Source organism: Haliotis rufescens, unplaced genomic scaffold (assembly GCF_023055435.1).
Source record: "Haliotis rufescens isolate VD_foot unplaced genomic scaffold, xgHalRufe1.0.p SCAF_130, whole genome shotgun sequence".
Taxonomy (NCBI): domain Eukaryota; kingdom Metazoa; phylum Mollusca; class Gastropoda; order Lepetellida; family Haliotidae; genus Haliotis; species Haliotis rufescens.
The window spans coordinates 578,783-603,668 of NW_025963814.1; the positions used below are offsets into that span (position 1 = coordinate 578,783).

The 24,886-nt window shown below is 43.0% G+C and overlaps 1 protein-coding gene across 1 annotated transcript in view; it reads left to right on the forward strand.

Moving 5' to 3' along the window:
- LOC125378942 overlaps positions 1-24,886 on the forward strand; it is a 52,136-nt gene that overhangs the window by 20,138 nt on the left and 7,112 nt on the right. The window contains exons 3-5 of the mRNA XM_048394884.1: positions 22,452-22,469; positions 23,973-24,085; positions 24,537-24,704. Of these exons, the coding sequence (XP_048250841.1) occupies positions 22,452-22,469; positions 23,973-24,085; positions 24,537-24,704 (299 nt within the window). The remainder of the gene's footprint in view (positions 1-22,451; positions 22,470-23,972; positions 24,086-24,536; positions 24,705-24,886) is intronic.

The window sequence follows — 24,886 nt, forward strand, 5'->3', positions numbered from 1 at the left end:
TACGAACATACACGTGCAGGGTAGTTACAGGCTAGTTACAGGCTTGTTAAATGCAAGTTTAATATACGCTAGGTACAGTCTAGGTAAAGGCTAGTTACAGGCTAGGTACAGTCAAGGTTTCGGCTAGGAACAGTCTAGGTACAGGCAAGGTACAGTCTAGGTACAGGCTCGGTAGGGGCTAGGTACAAGCAAGGTACATGGTAGTTTGATACAGGCTAGTTACAGGCCAGTTACAGGCTAGGTACGGGCTAGGTACAGTCTAGGTACAGGCTCGGTAGGGGCTAGGTACAAGCAAGGTACATGGTAGTTTGATACAGGCTAGTTACAGGCCAGTTACAGGCTAGGTACGGGCTAGGTACAGGCAAGATACATGCCAGATACAGGTAAGGTACAGTGTATGTACTTGCTACTATAATATACGCTAGGTGCAGTCTAGGTATAGAGTAGGTATAAGCAGGGTCCCGTCCGGGATTCGAACCCATTCTGCCAGAGTGATGCACTAAATTGACAGTTATCTATGGTCTTCCGAGTTATCTGCCCTTGGAAACAAATCCACCCCACTCAGCCGACAAGGCTTCGCTTGCTTTTTGTGCTGGCGATTTGTTTCCAAACAAGGGCAGATAACTCTGAAGACCATAGAGTTCAGCTGTGGCAGTTCGGCGGTTGAGTGACGGGAATTGGCATTTGCTATCATCTGTCAAATTCGTTGTTGTTAGTTTTAAATTGTCAACTTACACCATGTTTATTACACGCAATGTATATATTTTCGTTTACAGTTGATGGGGATTGCTTTGTTCTGAAGATATTAGATAAATACAAACAACGCAAACCTACTCCTACTACTATAGCACCTACTACTGCTCTAGCACCTACTACTACTACTACTACTACTACTAATACTACTACTGCTGCTGCTGCTACTACTACTACTACTACTGCTACTACTGCTGCTGCTACTGCTACTTCAACTACTACTACTACTGTTACTACTGCTACTGCTACCGCTACCACTTCTACTACAACTACTACTGCTACTACAACTACTGCTACTGTTACTACTGCTACTGCTACCACTACCACTTCTACTACAACTACTACTGCTACTACAACTACTACTACTGCTACTACTGCTACTGCTACCACTTCTACTACTACTGCTACTACTACTGCTACTACCACTAATACTACTGCTTCTACTACTACTTCTACTGCTACTACCAAAACTACTACTACTACTGCTACTACCACTACTACTACCGCTGCTGCTACCATTACTACTATGACTGCTACTGCTACTTCTACTGCTACTACCACTACTGTTACTACCACTACTACTACCACTGCTGCTACCACTGCTGCTACCACTGCTGCTACCACTACTACTATTATTGCTGCTACTACTGCTACTACCACTACTGCTACAACAACTACTACTACAACTACTACTACTACTACTACTGCTGCTGCTTTTACTACAACTACTACGACTGCTACTACTGCTACTTCTCCCACTACTACTACTACTACTACTACTTCTACTACGACTGCTGCTGCTGCTAATGCTGCTACTACTACTACTAATACTGCTGCTGCTGCTACTGCTACTGCTTCTGCTGCTACTGTAATTGTGAAGACTAGAAAGAGGCAACTAACGGGTGAGGCCCGCTGACTTTATTGATCCATGTTATTGTGTCCCAATTGCGTAGATCGATGTTCATGATGTCAGCCACTGGGTTTTCTGGTCCAGACTCGATTTCTTACAGACTGGTGTCATATAGCTGGAGTATTACTGAGTGCGGGGTTAAAAAAGAAACATACAAACAAACTACTACTGCTGCTACCACAACTACTGCTACTATTACTGCTACTATATTGTTTTGCTACAATAGAATTGGCCTTTTATAAGTTGAGATGTGACGAATTTAGACACAGACGCCCAACATTACAACAAAAACTGGTCACATCTGTTGGGAAAGGATCTTTACTTTTGTTTATAATAAGAATTTCCTGTAAAATATATTTACATATTATTTTATTTCAAGATGAGAAGTGAATACTGCCAAAACCTGTTTCAAGCCAAACTGGCCTATTTGCCGGTTTAGAAGGGTGCGGTTCTCCAAAAATCACAGAAATAACTGGTAACATCTGTTGGGATAAGAACTTTTCTTGTGTTTTAAATGGGTTTCCTTGAAAAATATTATTTATGAATTAAGTTTGTAAGATGTGAAGTGGATACTGCCCAAACCCGTTTCAAGCCAAAACTGGCCAATTTTCAGTCAAGATGAGGCGTGTTAGAAGGGTGGGCTGTGTGTGGTTCTCCAAAAATCACAGCAATAACTGGTAACATCTGTTGGGATAAGAACTTCTCTTGTGTGTTAAATGGGTTTCCTTGAAAAATATCATATAGGAACTGAGTTTTCAAGATGTGAAGTGGATACTGCCAAAACCCGTTTCAGGCCAAATTGGCCTATTTTTCAGTCATGATGTGCCGGGTTAGAAGGGTGGGCTGTGTGTGGTTCTCCAAAAATCACAGCAATAACTGGTAACATATGTTGGGATAAGAACTTCTCTTGTGTTTTAAATGGGTTTACTTGAAAAATATTATTTAGGAATTAAGTTTGTAGGATCTGAAGCGGGTACTGCCGGAACCCGTTTCAAGACAAAACTGGCCAATTTTCAGTCAAGATGAGCTGGATTAGAAGGGTGGGCTGTGTGCGGTTCTCCAAAAATCAAAGCAATAACTGATAACATCTGTTGGGATAAGAACTTCTCTTGTGTGTTAAATGGGTTTCCTTGAAAAATATCATTTAGGAACTGAGTTTTCAAGATGTGAAGTGGATATTGCCAAAACCCGTTTCAGGCCAAATTGGCCTATTTTTCATTCAGTCATGATGTGCCGGGTTAGAAGGGTGGGCTGTGTGCGGTTCTCCAAAAATCACAGCAATAACTGGTAACATATGTTGGGATAAGAACTTCTCTTGTGTTTTAAATGGGTTTCCTTGAAAAACATTATTTAGGAATACAGTTTGTAGGATCTGAAGCGGGTACTGCCAGAACCCGTTTCAAGACAAAACTGGCCAATTTTCAGTCAAGATGAGCTGGATTAGAAGGGTGGGCTGTGTGCGGTTCTCCAAAAATCACAGCAATAACTGGTAACATGTGCTGGGATAAGAACTTCTCTTGTGTTTTGAATGGGTTCCCTTGAAAAATATCATTGAGGATATTAGTTTTCAAGATGTGAAGTGGATACTGCCAAAACCTGTTTCAAGCCAAATTGGCCTGGTTTAGACAAGACGTGCCGAGTTAGAAGGGTGGGCTGTGTGCGGTTCTCCAAAAATCACAGCAATATCTGTTAACATCTGTTGGGATAGAACTTCTCTTATGTTTTAAATGGGTTTCCTTGAATTATATTTTTTAGGATATTAGTTTGTAAGATGTGAAGTGGATACTGCCAAAATCCGTTTCAAGCCAAACTGGCCTGTTTTCAGCCATGATGTGCCGGGTTAGAAGGGTGGGCTGTGTGCGGTTCTCCAAAAATCACAGCAATAACTGGTAACATGTGTTGGGATAGGCACTTCTCTTGTGTTTTAAATGGGTTCCTTGAAAAATATCATTAAGGATATTAGTTTTCAAGATGTGAAGTGGATACTGCCAAAACCCGTTTCAGGCCAAATTGGCCTATTTTTCAGTCATGATGTGCCGGGTTAGAAGGGTGGGCTGTGTGCGGTTCTCCAAAAATCACAGCAATAACTGGTAACATGTTTTGGGATAGGCACTTCTCTTGTGTTTTAAATGGGTTTCCTTGAAAAACATTATTTAGGAATACAGTTTGTAGGATCTGAAGCGGGTACTGCCAGAACCCGTTTCAAGACAAAACTGGCCAATTTTCAGTCAAGATGAGCTGGATTAGAAGGGTGGGCTGTGTGCGGTTCTCCAAAAATCACAGCAATAACTGGTAACATGTGCTGGGATAAGAACTTCTCTTGTGTTTTGAATGGGTTCCCTTGAAAAATATCATTGAGGATATTAGTTTTCAAGATGTGAAGTGGATACTGCCAAAACCTGTTTCAAGCCAAATTGGCCTGGTTTAGACAAGACGTGCCGAGTTAGAAGGGTGGGCTGTGTGCGGTTCTCCAAAAATCACAGCAATATCTGTTAACATCTGTTGGGATAGAACTTCTCTTATGTTTTAAATGGGTTTCCTTGAATTATATTTTTTAGGATATTAGTTTGTAAGATGTGAAGTGGATACTGCCAAAATCCGTTTCAAGCCAAACTGGCCTGTTTTCAGCCATGATGTGCCGGGTTAGAAGGGTGGGCTGTGTGCGGTTCTCCAAAAATCACAGCAATAACTGGTAACATGTGTTGGGATAGGCACTTCTCTTGTGTTTTAAATGGGTTCCTTGAAAAATATCATTAAGGATATTAGTTTTCAAGATGTGAAGTGGATACTGCCAAAACCCGTTTCAGGCCAAATTGGCCTATTTTTCAGCCATGATGTGCCGGGTTAGAAGGGTGGGCTGTGTGCGGTTCTCCAAAAATCACAGCAATAACTGGTAACATGTGTTGGGATAGGCACTTCTCTTGTGTTTTAAATGGGTTCCTTGAAAAATATCATTAAGGATATTAGTTTTCAAGATGTGAAGTGGATACTGCCAAAACCCGTTTCAGGCCAAATTGGCCTATTTTTCAGTCATGATGTGCCGGGTTAGAAGGGTGGGCTGTGTGCGGTTCTCCAAAAATCACAGCAATAACTGGTAACATGTTTTGGGATAGGCACTTCTCTTGTGTTTTAAATGGGTTTCCTTAAAAAATATCATTGAGGATATTAGATTTCAAGATGTGAAGTGGATACTGCCAAAATCTGTTTCAAGCCAAATTGGCCTGGTTTAGACAAGACATGCCGGGTTTGAAGGGTGGGCTGTGTGCGGTTCTCCAAGAAAAAGAAATATCTGGTAACATCTGTTGGGATAGAACTTCTCTTATGTTTTAAAAGGGTTTCCTTGAATTATATTATTTAGGATATTAGTTTGTAAGATGTGAAGTGGATACTGCCAAAATCCGTTTCAAGACAAACTGGCCTATTTTTCAGTCATGATGTGCCGGGTTAGAAGGGTGGGCTGTGTGCGGTTTTCCAAAAATCACACCAATAACTGGTAACATCTGTTGGGATAAGAGCTTCTCTTGTGTTTTAAATGGGTTTCCTTGAAAAATATCATTTAGGATATGAGTTTTCAAGATGTGAAGAAGATACTGCCAAAACCCGTTTCAAGCCAAACTGGCCTGGTTTAGACAAGACGTGCCGGGTTAGAAGGGTGGGCTGTGTGCGGTTCTCCAAAAATCAAAGAAATATCTGGTAACATGTGTTGGGATAGGCACTTCTCTTGTGTTTTAAATGGGTTCCTTGAAAAATATCATTAAGGATATTAGTTTTCAAGATGTGAAGTGGATACTGCCAAAACCCGTTTCAGGCCAAATTGGCCTTTTTTTCAGTCATGATGTGCCGGGTTAGAAGGGTGGGCTGTGTGCGGTTCTCCAAAAATCACAGCAATAACTGGTTTCAGATCCGTTTCAGGCCAAATTGGCCTGGTTTAGCCAAGACGTGTGGGGGGTTTGAAACAGTTGATACAATAACGATAGTGTGTAGCTGATTGGAAATAGTTGATGCAACAAAAGATGTGTGTAGGGGGTTAGAAACAGTTGATACAACAACGATAGTGTGTAAGGGATTGGAAACAGTTGCTACAACAAGGACAATGTGTGTGTGTGGGGGGGTTGGAAACAGTTGATACAATAGGCACAGTGTGTAACGGGTTGGAAATAGTTGATACTACATGGACAGGGTGTATGTGAATGGAAACAGTTGATACAACAACGGTAGTGTGTAGGGGGTTGGAAACATATGATACAACAACGATAGTTTGTAGGGGGTTGGAAACATATGATACAACAACGATAGTGTGCAGGGGGTTGGAAACATATGATACAACAACGATAGTGTGTAGGGGGTTGGAAACATATGATACAACAACGATAGTGTGTAGGGGGTTGGAAACATATGATACAACAACAATAGTGTGTAGGGGGTTGGAAACATATGATACAACAACGATAGTGTGTAGGGGGTTGGAAACAGTTGATACAACAACGATAGTGTGTAGGGGGTTGGAAACAGTTGATACAACAACGGTAGTGTGTAGGGGGTTGGAAACATATGATACAACAACGATAGTGTGTGGGGGTTTTGAAACAGTTGATACAACAACAATAGTATGGAGTGGGTTGGAAACAGTTGATACAACAACGGCAGTGTGTAGGGGGTTGGAAACATTTGATACAACAATGACAGTGTGTAGCGAGTTGGAAACAGTTGATGCAAAAACGACAGGGTGTAGGGGGTTAGAAACAGGTGATACATCAGGCACAGTGTGTAGGGGGTTGGAAATAGTTGATAGAACAAGGACAGGGTGTATGGGGTTGGAAACAGTTGATTCCGCAAGGACTGTCTGTAACGGGTTGGAAACAGTTGATACAACAAGGACAGTGTGTATCGGGTTGGAAACAGTTGATACAACAAGGACAGTGTGTAGCGGGCTAGAAACAGTTGATACAACAGTGACAGTGTGTAGCGAGTTGTTAACAGTTGATACAACAATGACAGTGTTTTGCGGGCTGGAAACAGTTGATACAACAATGACAGTGTGTAGCGAGTTGGAAACAGTTGATACAACAAGGACAGGGTGTATGGGTTTGGAAACAGTTAATACAACAATGACAGTGTGTAGCGAGTTGGAAACAGTTAATACAACAATGACAGTGTGTGGGGGGTTGGAAACAGTTGATACAACAAGGATAGGGTGTATGGGGTTGGAAAGAGTTGATACAACAATGACAGTGTGTAGCAAGTTGGAAACAGTTGATACAACAAGGACAGGGTGTATGGGGTTGGAAACAGTTGATACAACAATGACAGTGTGTAGCGGGCTGGAAACAGTTGATACAACAATGACAGTGTGTAGCGGCTGGAAATAGTTGATACAACAATGACAGTGTGTAGCATGTTGGAAACAGTTGATACAACAATGACAGTGTGTAGCGGGTTGGAAACAGATGAAAACAACAAGGACAGTGTGTAGCGGGCTAGAAACAGTTGATACAACAGTGACAGTGTGTAGCGGGTTGGAAACAGTTGATACAAGAATGACAGGGTGTATGGGGTTGGAAACAAGTGATGCAACAAGGACAGTGTGTAGCGGGTTGGAAACAGTTGAAACAACAATGACAGTGTGTAGCGAGTTGGAAACAGCTGATACAACAAGGACAATGTGTGTAGCGGGCTGGAAACAGTTGATACAACAATGACAGTGTGTAGCGAGTTGGAAACAGTTGATACAACAATTACAGTGTGTACCGGGTTGGAAACAGTTGATACAACAAGGACAGTGTGTAGCGAGTTGGAAACAGTTGATTCAACAAGGACAGGGTGTATGTGTTTGGAAACAGTTGATTCCGCAAGGACAGTGTGTAGCGGGCTGGAAACAGTTGATTCCGCAAGGACTCTGTGTAGCGGGTTGGAAACAGTTGATACAACAATGACAGTGTGTAGCGAATTGGAAACAGCTGATACAACAATGACAGTTTGTAGCGGGCTGGAAACAGTTGATACAACAATGACAGTGTGTAGCGAGTTGGAAACAGTTGATACAACAAGGACAGTGTGTAGCATGTTGGAAACAGTTGATACAACAATGCCAGTGTGTAGCGAGTTGGAAACAGTTGATACAACAATGACAGTGTGTAGCGGGCTGGAAACAGTTGATACAACAATGACAGTGTGTAGCATGTTGGAAACAGTTGATACAAGAATGACAGGGTGTATGGGGTTGGAAACAAGTGATGCAACAAGGACAGTGTGTAGCGAGTTGGAAACAGTTGATACAACAATGACAGTGTGTAGCGAATTGGAAACAGCTGATACAACAATGGCAGTTTGTAGCATGTTGGAAACAGTTGATACAACAATGACAGTGTGTAGCGTGTTGGAAACAGTTGATACAACAATGACAGTGTGTAGCGAGTTGGAAACAGTTGATACAACAATGAAAGTGTGTAGCTAGTTAGAAACAGTTGATACAAGAATGACAGGGTGTATGGGGTTGGAAACAGTTGATACAACAATGACAGTGTGTAGCGAGTTGGAAACAGTTGATACAACAAGGACAGGGTGTATGGGGTTGGAAACAGTTGATACAACAATGACAGTGTGTAGCGGGTTGGAAACAGTTGATACAACAAGGACAGTGTGTAGCGGGCTGGAAACAGTTGATACAACAATGACAGTGTGTAGCGGGCTGGAAATAGTTGATACAACAATGACAGTGTGTAGCGGGCTGGAAATAGTTGATACAACAAGGACAGTGTGTAGCGAGTTGTTAACAGTTGATACAACAAGGACAGTGTGTAGCGGGCTAGAAACAGTTGATACCACAATGACAGTGTGTAGCGGGTTGGAAACAGTTGATACAAGAATGACAGGGTGTATGGGTTTGGAAACAAGTGATGCAACAATGACAGTGTGTAGCGGGCTGGAAACAGTTGATACAAAAATGACAGTATGTAGCATGTTGGAAACAGTTGATACAACAATGACAGGGTGTATGGGGTTGGAAACAAGTGATGCAACAAGGACAGTGTGTAGCGGGTTGGAAACAGTTGATACAACAATGACAGTGTGTAGCGAGTTGGAAACAGTTGATACAACAAGGACAGTGTGTAGCATGTTGGAAACAGTTGATACAACAATGCCAGTGTGTAGCGAGTTGGAAACAGTTGATACAACAATGACAGTGTGTAGCGGGCTGGAAACAGTTGATACAACAATGACAGTATGTAGCATGTTGGAAACAGTTGATGAAACAATGACAGTGTGTAGCGGGCTGGAAACAGTTGATACAACAATGACAGTGTGTAGCCAGTTGGAAACAGCTGATACAACAAGGACAGTGTGTAGCATGTTGGAAACAGTTGATACAACAATGACAGTGTGTAGCGAGTAAGAAACAGTTGCAACAACAATGACAGTGTGTAGCGGGTTGGAAACAGTTGATACAACAATGACAGTGTGTAGCGGTTTGGAAACAGTTGATACAACAATGACAGTGTGTAACGAGTTGGAAACAAGTGATACAACAATGACAGTGTGTAGCGAGTTGGAAACAGTTGATACAACAATGACAGTGTGTAGCGATTTTGGAAACAGTTGATACAACAAGGACAGGGTGTATGGGGTTGGAAACAGTTGATTCAGCAAGGACAGTGTGTAGCGGGCTTGAAACAGTTGATACAATAAGGACAGTGTGCAGCTGGCTGGAAACAGTTGATACAAGAAGGAAAGGGTGTATGGGGTTGGAAACAGCTGATACAACAACGACATTGTGCAGCGGTTTGGAAACAGTTGATAAAACAAGGACAGTGTGAAGGGGTTTGGAAACAGTTGATACAGCAACGATCGTGTGGTGGGGGGTTGAAAACAGTTAATACAACAACGACACTGTGTAGCGGGTTGGAAACAGATGATGCGACAAGGACAGGGTGTATGTGGTTGGAAACAGTTGATTCTGCAAGGACAGTGTGTAACATGTAGGAAACAGTTGATTCTGCAAGGACATTGTGCAGCGGTTTGGAAACAGTTGATAAAACAAGGACAGTGTGAAGGGGTTTGGAAACAGTTGATACAGCAACGATCGTGTGTGGGGGGTTGAAAACAGTTAATACAACAACGACACTGTGTAGCGGGTTGGAAACAGATGATGCGACAAGGACAGGGTGTATGTGGTTGGAAACAGTTGATTCTGCAAGGACAGTGTGTAGCGGGTTGGAAACTGTTGATAAAACAAGGACAGTGTGTAGGGGTTTGGAAACAGTTCATACAACAATGACACTGTGTAGCGGGTTGGAAACAGATGATGCGACAAGGACAGGGTGTATGTGGTTGGAAACAGTTGATTCTGCAAGGACAGTTTGCAGCGGTTTGGAAACAGTTGATAAAACAAGGACAGTGTGTAGGGGTTTGGAAACAGTTGATACAACAACGACCGTGTGTGTGGGGTTTGAAACAGTTGATACAGCAACGATCGTGTGTGGGGGGTTGGAAACAGTTGATACAAAAACGATAGTGTGTAGGGGGTTGGAAACAGTTGATACCACAAGGACAGTGTGTAGCGGGTTGGAAACAGTTGATACAACGGGCACAGTGTGTAGCGGGTTGGAAACAGTTGATACAACGGGCACAGTGTGTAGCGGGCTCGAAACAGTTGATACAACTATGACAGTGTGTAGCATGTTGGAAACAGCTGATACAATAAGGACAGTGTTTAGCGGGCTGGAAACAGTTGATACAACAAGGAAAGGGTGTATGGGGGTGGAAACAGCTGATACAACAACGACATTGTGCAGCGGTTTGGAAACAGTTGATAAAACAAGGACAGTGTGAAGGGGTTTGGAAACAGTTGATACAACAACGACCGTGTGTGTGGGGTTTGAAACAGTTGATATAGCAACGATCGTGTGTGGGGGGTTGAAAACAGTTGATACAACAACGATAGTGTGTAAGGGTTTGGAAACAGTTGATAAAACATGGACAGTGTTAATGGGGTTGAAAACAGTTGATACAACAAGGACAGTGTGTAGCGGGTTGGAAACAGTTGATACAACAATGACAGTGTGTAGCGGGTTGGAAACAGTTGATACAACAATGACAGTGTGTAGCGGGCTGGAAACGGTTGATACAACAATGACAGTGTGTAGCGGGTTGGAAACAGTTGATACAACTATGACAGTGTGTAGCATGTTGGAAACAGCTGATACAGCAAGGAAAGGGTGTATGGGGTTGGAAACAGCTGATACAACAACGACTTTGTGCAGCGGTTTGGAAACAGTTGATAAAACAAGGACAGTGTGAAGGGGTTTGGAAACAGTTGATACAACAACGACCGTGTGTGTGGGGTTTGAAACAGTTGATATAGCAACGATCGTGTGTGGGGGGTTGAAAACAGTTGATACAACAACGATAGTGTGTAGGGGGTTGGAAACAGTTGATAAAACATGGACAGTGTTAATGGGGTTGAAAACAGTTGATACAACAAGGACAGTGTGTAGCGGGCTGGAAACAGTTGATACAATAAAGACAGAGTATAGCATGTAGGAAACAGTTGATTCTGTAAGGACAGAGTATAGCATGTAGGAAACAGTTGATTCTGCAAGGACAGTGTGTAGCATGTTGGGAACAGTTCATGCAACAAGGATCGTGTGTCTGATACAACAACGATAGTGTGTAGGGGGTTGGAAACAGTTGATACAACAGGAACAGTGTGTAGGGAGTTGGAAACAGTTGATACAACAACGATAGTGTGTGGGGGGTTGGAAACAGTTGATACAACAACGATAGTGTGTAGGGGGTTGGAAACAGTTGATACAACAGGCACAGTGTTTAGGGAGTTGGAAACAGTTGATACAACAATGACAGTGTGTAGCGGGCTCGAAACAGTTGATACAACTATGACAGTGTGTAGCATGTTGGAAACAGCTGATACAATAAGGACAGTGTGTAGCTGGCTGGAAACAGTTGATACAACAAGGAAAGGGTGTATGGGGGTGGAAACAGCTGATACAACAACGACATTGTGCAGCGGTTTGGAAACAGTTGATAAAACAAGGACAGTGTGAAGGGGTTTGGAAACAGTTGATACAACAACGACCGTGTGTGTGGGGTTTGAAACAGTTGATATAGCAACGATCGTGTGTGGGGGGTCGAAAACAGTTGATACAACAACGATAGTGTGTAAGGGTTTGGAAACAGTTGATAAAACATGGACAGTGTTAATGGGGTTGAAAACAGTTGATTCAACAAGGACAGTGTGTAGCGGGTTGGAAACAGTTGATACAACAATGACAGTGTGTAGCGGGTTGGAAACAGTTGATACAACAATGACAGTGTGTAGCGGGCTGGAAACAGTTGATACAACAATGACAGTGTGTAGCGGGTTGGAAACAGTTGATACAACTATGACAGTGTGTAGCATGTTGGAAACAGCTGATACAACAATGACAGTGTGTAGCATGTAGGAAACAGTTGATTCTGTAAGGACAGAGTATAGCATGTAGGAAACAGTTGATTCTGCAAGGACAGTGTGTAGCATGTTGGGAACAGTTCATGCAACAAGGATCGTGTGTCTGATACAACAACGATAGTGTGTAGGGGGTTGGAAACAGTTGATACAACAGGAACAGTGTGTAGGGAGTTGGAAACAGTTGATACAACAACGATAGTGTGTGGGGGGTTGGAAACAGTTGATACAACAACGATAGTGTGTAGGGGGTTGGAAACAGTTGATACAACAGGCACAGTGTTTAGGGAGTTGGAAACAGTTGATACAACAACGACAGTGTGTAGTGGGTTGGAAACAGTTGATACAACAGAAACAGTGTGTAAGGAATTGGAAACATATGATACAACAGGAACAGTGTTTAGGGAGTTGGAAACAGTTGATACAACAATGATAGTGTGTCGTGGGTTGGAAACAGTTGATAAAACAAGGACAATGTGTAGGGGGTTGGAAACAGTTGATACAACAACGACCGTGTGTGGGGGGTTGGAAACAGTTGATACAACAAGGACAGGGTGTATGTGGTTGGAAACAGTTGATTCTGCAAGGACAGTTTGTAGCGGGTTGGAAACCGTTGATGCCACAAGAACAGGGTGTAGGGGGTTGAAAGAGTTGATACAACAGGCAAAGTGTGTAACTGGAACATCTGTTGGTAAAGGAACTTGAGTTTTGTTTTAAGTGCGTTTGCTTCACAAATGTTATCTTGTTTATTGGTTTTCAAGATATGAAGTGCTATACCCGTTTCAAGCCTAAATGGCCTATTTTCAGTGAAGATGTACTGAATTAGAAGAGTGGGCTGTGTGCGGTTCCTCAAAAAGCACAGCAATAACTGGTAACATCTGTTGGTAAAGGAACTTGACTTTTGTTTTAAATGGGTTTTCTTCACAAATGTTATCTTGTTTATTGGTTTTCAAGATATGTAGTGGACAGTGCCAAACCCGTTTCAAACCTAAATGGCCTATTTTTAATGAAAATGTACTGAATTAGAAGGGTGGGCTGTGTGCGGTTCTCCAAAAAGCACAGCAATAACTGGTAACATCTGTTGGTAAAGGAACTTGACTTTTGTTTTAAATTGGTTTGCTTCACAAATGTTTTCTCGTTATTTGGTTTTCAACATATGAAGTGGACAATGCCAAATTCGTTTCAAGCCTAAATGGCCTATTTTCAGTGAAGATGTACCAAATTAGAAGGGTGGGCTGTGTGCGGTTCTTCAATAACCACAGCAATAACTGGTAACATTTGTTGGTAAAGGAACTTGACTGTTGTTTGAAGTGGGTTTGCTTCACAAATGTTATCTCGTTAAATGGTTTTCAAGATATGAAGTGGACAGTGACAAATTCGTTTTGAGCCTAAATGGCCTATTTTCAGTGAAGATATACCGAATTAGAAGGGTGGGCTATGTGCTGTTCTCAAATAAGCACAGCAATAACTGGTAACATCTGTTGGTAAAGGAACTTGACTTTTGTTTTAAATGGGTTTGCTTCAGAAATGTTATCTTGTTTATTGGTTTTCAAGATATGAAGTGGACAATGCCAAACCCATTTCGAGCCTAAATTGCCTATTTTCAGTGAAGATGTACTGAATTAGAAGGGTGGGCTGTGTGCGGTTCTCCAAAAAGCACAGCAATAACTGGTAACATCTGTTGGTAAAGGAACTTGACTTTTGTTTTAAGTGGGTTTGCTTCACAAATGTTATCTCGTTAATTGGTTTTCAACATATAAAGTGGACAATGCCAAATTCGTTTTGAGCCTAAATGGCCTATTTTCAGTTAAGATATGCCGAATTAGAAGGGTGGGCTGTGTGCGGTTCTCCAAAAAGCACAGCAGTAACTGGTAACATCTGTTGGTAAAGAAACTTGACTTTTGTTTTAAATGGGTTTGCTTCACAGATGTTATCTTGTTAATTGGTTTTCAACATATGAAGAGGACCGTGCCAAACCCGTTTCAAGCCTAAATGGCCTATTTTCAGTGAAGATGTACCGAATTAGAAGGGTGGGCTGTGTGCGGTTCTCCAAAAAGCAGTGCAATAACTGGTAACATCTGTTGGTAAAGGAACTTGACTTTTGTTTTAAATGGGTTTGCTTCACAAATGTTATCTTGTTTATAGGTTTTCAAGATATGAAGTGGACAATGCCAAACCCATTTCGAGCCTAAATTGCCTAGTTTCAGTGAAGATGTACTGAATTAGAAGGGTTGGCTGTGTGCGGTTCTCCAAAAAGCACAGCAATAACTGGTAACATCTGTTGGTAAAGGAACTTGACTTTTGTTTTAAGTGGGTTTGCTTCACAAATGTTATCTCGTTAATTGGTTTTCAACATATAAAGTGGACAATGCCAAATTCGTTTTGAGCCTAAATGGCCTATTTTCAGTTAAGATATACCGAATTAGAAGGGTGGGCTGTGTGCGGTTCTCCAAAAAGCACAGCAGTAACTGGTAACATCTGTTGGTAAAGAAACTTGACTTTTGTTTTAGATGGGTTTGCTTCAGAAATGTTATCTTGTTAATTGGTTTTCAACATATGAAGTGGACAGTTGCAAACCTATTTCGAGCCTAAATTGCCTATTTTCAGTGAAGATGTACCGAATTAGAAAGGTGGGCTGTGTGCGGTTCTCCAAAAAGCACAGCAATAACTGGTAACATCTGTTGGTAAAGGAACTTGACTTTTGTTTTAAGTGGGTCTGCTTTACAAATGTTATCTCGTTAGTTGGTTTTCAAGATATGAAGTGGACAATGCCAAATTCGTTTCAAGCCTAAATGGCCTATTTTCAGTGAAGATATACCGAATTAGAAAGGTGGGCTGTGTGCGGTTCTCCAAAAAGCACAGCAATAACTGGTAACATCTGTTGGTAAAGGAACTTGACTTTTGTTTTAAATGGGTTTACTTCACAAATGTTATCTTGTTTATTGGTTTTCAAGATATGAAGTGGACAGTTGCAAACCTATTTCGAGCCTAAATTGCCTATTTTCAGTGAAGATGTACCGAATTAGAAAGGTGGGCTGTGTGCGGTTCTCCAAAAAGCACAGCAATAACTGGTAACATCTGTTGGTAAAGGAACTTGACTTTTGTTTTAAGTGGGTCTGCTTTACAAATGTTATCTCGTTAGTTGGTTTTCAAGATATGAAGTGGACAATGCCAAATTCGTTTCAAGCCTAAATGGCCTATTTTCAGTTAAGATATACCAAATTAGAAGGGTGGGCTGTGTGCGGTTCTCAAATAAGCACAGCAATAACTGGTAACATCTGTTGGTAAAGGAACTTGACTTTATTTTAAATGGGTTTGCTTTACAAGTGTTATCTCGTTAATTGGTTTTCAAGATATGAAGTGGACAATGCCAAATTCGTTTCAAGCCTAAATGGCCTATTTTCAGTTAAGATATACCGAATTAGAAGGGTGGGCTGTGTTTGGCTTTATTAGAAGGGCCTACCCACCACTGATGTGTTCACCCTATCGAGATTGTTGCCACACCAACGAACAAACAGTGAAGGTGGCTAGCCCACCCAACACTTAAACCTGCATTCAGTCGGGATGGCTACCACACCCACCAACATCAGCACACAGTGAACGTGGCTACCCCACCCACCACTGAGATCTGCATCCAGTTTACGTGTCTCAGAACCTGAGCAAGGGTAGCAAAACCCTTTAAGTGTCTTAGGGTTAAGAACCTGAGCAAATGTAGTGAACCCCTTTTAGGTGTCTTAGGGTTAGGAACCTGAGCAAAGGTAGCGAAACCCTTTAAGTGTCTTAGGGTTAGGAACCTGAGTAAAGGTAGCGAAACCCTTTAAGTGTCTTAGGGTTAGGAACCTGAGCAAAGGTAGCGAAACCCTTTAAGTGTCTTAGGGTTAGGAACCTGAGCAAAGGTAGCCAAACCCTTTATGTGTCTTAGGGTTAGGAACCTGAGTAAAGGAAGCGAAACCCTTTAAGTGTCTTAGGGTTAGGAACCTGAGCAAAGGTAGCGAAACCCTTTAAGTGTCTTAGGATTTGGGAACCTGAGCAAAGGTAGCGAAACCCTTTAAGTGTCTTAGGGTTAGGAACCTGAGTAAAGGTAGCAAAACCCTTTAAGTGTCTTAGGGTTAGGAACCTGAGCAAAGGTAGCGAAACCCTTTAAGTGTCTTAGGGTTAGGAACCTGAGCAAAGGTAGCGAAACCCTTTAAGTGTCTAAGGATTTGGGAACCTGAGCAAAGGTAGCGAAACCCTTTAAGTGTCTTAGGGTTAGGAACCTGAGCAAAGGTAGTGAACCCCATTTAGTGTCTTAGGGTTAGAAACCTAAGCAAAGGTAGTGAACCCCTTTTAGATGTCTTAGGGTTAGGAACCTGAGTAAAGGTAGCGAAACCCTTTAAGTGTCTTAGGGTTAGGAACCTGAGCAAAGGTAGCGAAACCCTTTAAGTGTCTTAGGGTTAGGAACCTGAGCAAAGGTAGCGAAACCCTTTAAGTGTCTTAGGATTTGGGAACCTGAGCAAAGGTAGCGAAACCCTTTAAGTGTCTTAGGGTTAGGAACCTGAGTAAAGGTAGCGAAACCCTTTAAGTGTCTTAGGGTTAGGAACCTGAGCAAAGGTAGCGAAACCCTTTAAGTGTCTTAGGGTTAGGAACCTGAGCAAAGGTAGCGAAACCCTTTAAGTGTCTTAGGATTTGGGAACCTGAGCAAAGGTAGCGAAACCCTTTAAGTGTCTTAGGGTTAGGAACCTGAGCAAAGGTAGTGAACCCCATTAAGTGTCTTAGGGTTAGAAACCTAAGCAAAGGTAGTGAACCCCTTTTAGATGTCTTAGGGTTAGGAACCTGAGTAAAGGTAGCGAAACCCTTTAAGTGTCTTAGGGTTAGGAACCTGAGCAAAGGTAGCGAAACCCTTTAAGTGTCTTAGGGTTAGGAACCTGAGCAAAGGTAGTGAACCCCATTAAGTGTCTTAGGGTTAGAAACCTAAGCAAAGGTAGTGAACCCCTTTAAGTGTCTTAGGATTTGGGAACCTGAGCAAATGTAAAGCAGGGTTAGGGTTAGAGTTAGGGTTAGGGTTAGGGTTAGGGTTAGGGTTAGGGTTAGGGTTAGGGTTAGGGTTAGGGTTAGTGTCTTAGGGTAAGATAACATGAGCAAGGGTAGTGAACCCTATTAAGTGTCTTAGGGTTAGGAACCTGAGCAAAGGCAGTGAACCCCATTAAGTGTGTTGGGGTTAGGAACCTGAGCAAAGGCAGTGAACCCCATTAAGTGTCTTAGGGTTAGGGAACCTGAGCAAGGGTAGAGCACCCCTTTAAGTTTCTTAGGGTTAGGTTACCAGGGCAAGGGCTCAAGGGTCAAGAGTCTCAAGGGCAGGGAACTAGTTTATGGCGAGGGAACCCCTTTAAATGAATTAGGGTTAGAAACCTGAGTAAAGTTAGTGAACCCCTTTAAGTGTCTTAGGGTTAGGGAACCTGAGCAAGAATATAGCTCTCCTGTAAGTGTCTTGGGGTTTGGGAGCCTGAACAAGGGTATAGCACCCCTTCAAGTGTCTTAGGGTAAGGAAAGGGCTGGCTTCCATATTAGAGTCTTCAGATAAGGGAACCAAAGCATAGGTACAATGCCCCTTCTAGAGTCTTAGGTTAGGTAACCAGTACATTGGTAGGGCTCCCCTTTAACAGTCATAGGGTTAGGGAATCAGGGCAAGGGTAGGGCTCCCTTTTAACAGTCTTAGGGTTAGGGAATCAGGACATGGGTAGGGCTCCCCTTTAACAGTCATAGGGTTAGGGAATCAGGGCAAGGGTAGAACTCCCTTTTAACAGTCTTAGGGTTAGGGAATCAGGGCAAGGGTAGGGCTCCCCTTTCGCAGTCTAAGGGTTAGGGAATCAGGACATGGGTAGGGCTCCCCTTTAACAGTCTTAGGGTTAGGAAATCAGGACATGGGTAGGGCTCCCTTTTAACAGTCTTAGGGTTAGGGAATCAGGACATGGGTAGGGCTCCCCTTTAACAGTCATAGGGTTAGGGAATCAGGGCAAGGGTAGGGCTCCCCTTTCGCAGTCTAAGGGTTAGGGAATCAGGACATGGGTAGGGCTCCCCTTTAACAGTCTTAGGGTTAGGGAATCAGGATATGGGTAGGGCCCCCTTTAACAGTCTTAGGGTTAGGGAATCAGGACATAGGTAGGGCTCCCCTTTAACAGTCTTAGGGTTAGGGAATCAGGACATGGGTAGGGCTCCCCTTTAACATGCTTAGGGTTAGGGAACCAGGACATCTGTAGGGCTCCCCTTTAACAGTCTTAAGATTAGGTAGGGCTCCCCTTTAACATGCTTAGGGGCTAGGGAATCAGGATAAGGGTAAGGCTCCCCTTTAACAGTCTTAGGGTTAGGGAATCAGGGCAAGGGTAGGGCTCCCCTTTCGCAGTCTAAGGGTTAGGGAATTCAGGACATGGGTAGGGCTCCCCTTTAACAGTCTTAGGGTTAGGGAATCAGGACATGGGTAGGGCCCCCTTTAACAGTCTTAGGGTTAGGGAATCAGGACATAGGTAGGGCTCCCCTTTAACAGTCTTAGGGTTAGGGAATCAGGACATGGGTAGGGCTCCCCTTTAACAGTCTTAGGGTTAGGTAACCAGGACATGGGTAGGGCTCCCCTTTAACAGTCTTAGAGTTAGGGAATCAGGATAAGGGTAAGGCTCCCCTTTAACAGTCTTAGGGTAAGGTAACCAGGACATCGGTAGGGCTCCCCTTTAACAGACTTAGGGTTAGGGAATCAGGGCAAAGGTAGGGCTCCCTTTTAGCAGTCGGTTAGGGAATCAGGGCAAGGGTAGGGCTCCCCTTTAACAGTCTTAGGGTTAGGGAATCAGGGCAAAGGTAGGGCTCCCTTTTAGCAGTCGGTTAGGGAATCAGGACATGGGTAGTGCTCCCCTTTAACAGTCTTAGGGTTAGGGAATCAGGACAAGGGTAGGGCTCCCCTTTAACAGTCTTAGGGTTAGGGAATCAGGACATGGGTAGGGCTCCCCTTTAACAGTCTTAGGGTTAGGTAACCAGGACATGGGTAGGGCTCCCCTTTAACAGTCTTAGAGTTAGGGAATCAGGATAAGGGTAAGGCTCCCCTTTAACAGTCTTAGGGTAAGGTAACCAGGACATCGGTAGGGCTCCCCTTTAACAGACTTAGGGTTAGGGAACCAGGACATCTGTAGGTGTAGACAGGTGTAGACCAGAACTTCATTTTTGGAGGGCGCCAAAGCCGGTGATCAATGGGGCCGCCATATTAGTAAAATCCATGATGGCCGCCAATCCCTATTGGATCCTGTCCTATTTAAATAACCAAAAGTCATAGAATCATGAATGAAGGCTCTTTTCATAGGTTTTTGAGCTTTGTGTTGACATACAAAATACGCTTTGTCCAGAGGTTTTCCAGGGGCATACTTAAGGTTCAGGTTTAATTTGGATGTCACATAATAATGTTATTTTCTGGTCTGCAAATGAGTATAATGCACTGCTGGTGGTTGATGGTTTATATTACTGAACACATAAAGGTCACATGAATTGTTCCTTGCATGTATTTTTACTTCTTCAAGAAACGCTGATATAGGTGGTCATGACTAATTGTGCATTAATCACACGTAGGTGTCGTATATGGCTACTTGTCCAGTGAATGTATTCCTATATTTCCATCTCTGTAGGGGACTTTGCTGTGTTTGCCAGTCAGATAAAAGTGAAGAGTTGCAAACACCAAAGGCAGAAGGACTTTGCACTCTTGGCAGAAACCTGACTGACTTTAAGGAAATCAATGCCGTTCAGTTGGATATTTCAGTCTTCTTTGACCAAGTAAAAAATGGATCAGGTATTGTTGCAACACTCAGATCCTATAATGCTAAGTATCAAAAATCATGTAGGAGCTACTGTAGTAGTTCTCGTAAGAAGAGGCTGCGTCAAAAACATGAACACAGAGTCCACCCCAAAAATTCAGATCAGCGGGGGCATCCTATGGAAAAGGCAGTAATGTTAAATGCTGCATTATCTGTGATGGAGATGACCAGACCAATATACGGAAGGTGGCAACTGACACCGTAGATGCACATCTAAAAAGCTGGGCAAAGTCTAATGATAACTTCCAGTTGAAGGGTAAATCTATTGCACCAGCTGCAGATGCCCATGCTGGTGATGTTTTGTATCATGTTCAATGCTATTTGCCCTCCAAAGGTGAATTTAGTATGTTCTGGTCTACACCTGTGCGAAATTTGGTGCTTGTAGACACAACGCGAGCTATCCCCTTAAGGGCCTGGACTATTAAGAAATAAAAGCAATTATATTTGTTGTTGACTTGACTGCAAGGCAATTACCTACTAATAAGCTGGTCAGACCTAACATTTCCCCCTTACATTCACACCTTTATAATATAGACATATTAATTGCACTTCTTGTCAATTATTAGATTATTTTGGCAAACAAATATACTCTGGAAACATATTGTCCTGGAACCACAATTTGTATACTCCCGCGCATAACCAAATGAACACGTGCATGCCTGATTCCTTTCGCGTACCTCCCAAAATGTGAAGGTATGACAGGGAAACTGACACACCCATTGACAGAGATGTGTTTTGCGCATACGGCAGCGAGTCGCGCTATTTGAAACTGTGATGGGGAGTTCGATTCCTTGCTTGTAATTATCTTTTGTAAATATATACATGCGTTGCTGAATGAATGTTTTACGGTGGCGTTAAACTTAAGTAAGACATGATCAGAGAACGTTAAAGGCAATGAACATTCGTTGGCTGCTACACCTCATACTTTGGATCAGACTTGGAGCCACAGTATTAAACTTTAGCTATATTTCAGATATCTATGTTTCAACTATTTTTCTGCCGCATTAGTTGGTTCTTTCCTATTGACCTGGCCAGCTGTTTTCACGGCACATATTGTTAATACAAACTTGAAGCCCAGCCCAGCCCAGCCCAGCCCAGCCCAGCCGGCACGGCACGAAACAAACCTAAATGGTAGATATGAGCCATATCCAATCCTGTGGTATTTATAATACCTTTTTTACACCAATAGTAAAGCCATCTTGCTCCAGAAATCTATACAGGACTACGCAATAGTACTGCCATTTCAGCCAAGCATCATTACAACAATGTGATTGATGGGCGGTACAAACCTCATTGACACATTGTCACACTTTCCTCTCACGGGGTGTTTGAAGTGAACTTTATTCTATAAGGTTTGCACGTGAAAAAATGATTATCAACTCCTATGCGTTTGGAACGTGAAACCTTGTCATCGTCAGCGCAGCAACGTTCCCTCTGTGCTATCAAGATGTGCGTGAAGAGACGTATATGTAAAGACTATTGATGTTTTAAGAAATTGTTTTTGAGAAGGGTCATTCAGTTCATCTGATCACTCGATCCGTACTTGGTGTATGGGCCATTACTCCTACACCATTGTAAAGGGAGGGAGGGATCGGGGTGGCAGGGGGGGGGGGGGGGGGCGCCGAGGCGATCAACCACTGTACAATTTGAATTCTCCCCATCGGAGTATGCTTCCAACAATATATGGTTGATATCTATCTCTTAGTTCTAGAGAAGAAGTCCCTAAAATCAATATATCCAAATACCCCTATGTGGCCCTGCCCCTCAGCCCCCCTGTGTGTGGTGGTGGGGGGGATAGTGTCAGCCCCTCCATTTGTAATTTTTTAATTCCCGCCATGTTATGCTTTCAGTCACATTTCGTTTATTTCCAATAAGTGGTTCAGAGGAAGAAGTCGATGGAATCAATTGTTGACGTACAGACGACGGACAACGGACAGCGGACGACACCATCCAAGCTTTACCAAATGAACTGTCGTGCATATGAGATTCATCGACATGCATCCATCATTGGTTATAACTTATAGTAAAAGGAATTTTTAATTTAAAGTTTAAATAGTGCGCTGAGAAATGGTAGAATTTATATAAATATAACATACAATATTCCAGAAATATTATTCATAATCAACGAAAAGCTTTGTTCTTTTGGTTTTCCATTTTATCCGTCGCGTCTGTCTTTGTGGTTTAGGCTTTTGTTGCGTATTTACAAAACTCCAAGTATTATACGATGTGTAGTATTCATCCAGGAACTACTTCCGCAACGTTGTCAACTAATTTGGTACGCAGTATGCGCTGCTCCACCGACCACCTTTCCCCACCCCCCGAGCAAGGCCGAAAGGGGCAACTCACTCCAAGCCAAACGGTCAAAGGGCAGACAATTTTAGGCATAACCAAACATACAACCGCATGTGCCCCGAGTCATCCGGCCTCATGTCTGGCAGTCAATCACAACCACGACAACAACAACAGCTTCCGCATGCTGATGCAGTCGTTTCGTATTAAGGGCACAGCTTAAACAAAGGTATAGTATAACCCTGTACAATCTTCGTCAGTGCCCGTGTGAAGGCATTCAAATAATATTTCACCTGCACTACATGGTATTGGTCTTCACACTGGTTGACTATACTATGACAATCATTTTTTTTCGCTCATGTATTTCATATATAAGTCATATAGGTAATAACATAACATCTGGCTGTGTTGTGCGATCATTACCATCATATCAAAATACATATATTCAAACTTTTGGTGTTAAGCTTTCACAAGAAAGAATTCCGGGCGTATTCATTACTCAAACACAAGCTCTTACTTATGATGAACAAAAAAATCAAGAACTAAAAATAAAAATGTACAAAATAGAGTAAGACAAAACTGTTTTATTGGCATTCAACAAGTTGGTGAGTAAATAAGAAAACTTCAGTGGATAAGCACTTCTGTGTTTACTTTCGCATCCAGGGATGTATCCATGTTCATTCTTACAGTCATTCAGCTTGACAAGGGCGTGAACTCTATATCGAAACGCTCCAGAAAACCGCTGTGTCTGTCATCCGGATCTGTGCTTTGCAACGTGTTTAAACCTGAATCGAAATAAATACATTTCAATCAATGAAAGTACAAATTTAATATATCATCCTGATCAGCTCCACGTTAGACAATGTTATTTGCCTGTTTACTGGTTAGGGATACCTTCAGGGAATTACCAAATACATATGTATGCATCGCATAATGAATGACTTGGCTAATTAAAACTTAGTATTTGTTTGTTGGCTATGTGATCAGAAGAGGTCCGAATCCGTACATGTGTTTCGTGTCGGATTGGCGTCCAGTCTGCATTGCGGGCCCGTTTCACAAAGAGATCGTAGCGCTAAGACGGTCGTAAGTCTATCTTAAAGTATAGGAGTTACGGTAGTCGTAGCCCTACGATCGCTTTGTGAAAAGGGACCCTGCTGTGGTTCGCCTGGCTGATAACGTTCATACTCGTCTCGCGAAGCGCACCCGCCCAGCCATGGTGATTATATGGACGCATCAAACAATTGCTAAACTGAACGAAGCGTTATTATGTCGCAGGTACCCAACACTGGTGTACTGAGTGAGTGAGTGAGTGAGTGAGTGAGTGAGTGAGTGATCCCAATTGCTTATATCGATGCTCATGATGTCAATCACTGGATTGTCTGGTCCAGACTCGATTTTTTTTACAGACCGCCTTCATATAGCTGGAATACTGCTGAGTGCGGCGTTAAACAACAAACAAACAAACAAATATTTCAGACTGCCGTCATATTGCTTGAATAGCGCTGAGTGTGGCATTAAGCAACAGACAAACAGACTTGCTGTGTCATACTCTGACTACATGGGATGTTAGTCTTTGTGTTAATCACTGGTTTGTCTGGCCCAGTGTTCATGGCTGACAGCACACAAACAAACATTAAGCACTACTGTCAGTATTCGAAAGTTTCTCCATTATGTGTGAGGTTTTCTGTGTTTGCTGAGTGACGAGATGTGTTGTGTTGTGTTGTGTTGACAGACGTCAGCTTCCACCCACCCCGCCAGCAGACGACGAAGACACGCCACGCCTCCAGCGGCCGACAGTACCCCAGAGGACGGTCATCAACGTGACGCCCGCAGAGAAGGACCAAGGTTAGATACAGCTGTCCTCACACACACCTGAACACTTGGCTGCTGCTAGCTACCACTCACTCACTTACCCACTCACTCACTCACCCACTCTCTCCCACGCCCCACTCTCTCATATTCCACTCGCTCCAACGCCCCACTCTCATATTCCACCCTCTCATACACCCCACTCTCGCACATTAGATGGGAACGTTCCCTTGTGGAGAGCCTAGTTTATGTCTTGTGTCTGGTAAAAGTCAGTGTACAGAAAGTAACATCACACTAATGTTTAGCTTGAGAATATCTCCTCACATGGTGTCCACGAACCTCTAACCCCTAAACTCAACCCCTTGTGGCTCCAGAGGATCCCACTGTGTAGCAGCGGAATGTTAACTCAAGTTCGGCTTCTGGGTGCAGGTGTAGTAAGTGTTTAGAGGGAAGGGTGGCAGTGTCTAAGATGTAGCCTGTGTTTCAGGAGTGTCCTATGCGGAGCTAAGGTACGACATCCCCGGCCACACTGTGAAGACCGTTGACACGGAGCCGGACTCGCACTACGACAAACCCCTGCCTGGCGTGCACCCCCTCATCAACACCTCCCCCACGTCGGAGGGCATCTCCAAACACCCGCCGTCACCTGAGGGAGGTACGGCATCAGCATACCAGCATCCTTACACAAGGGGTTGGGGAATTCAGTGGCAATAGGCAATGTTAGGGGCAGATATACCCAAGCAGGAAAGCCATTAATCACTGTGTAGTTACCAGACAATAACAGGGAGGGGTCAAGACGGGAAGTGGAGGCTATGTAAGCTAGGTTTTGAGACTCTG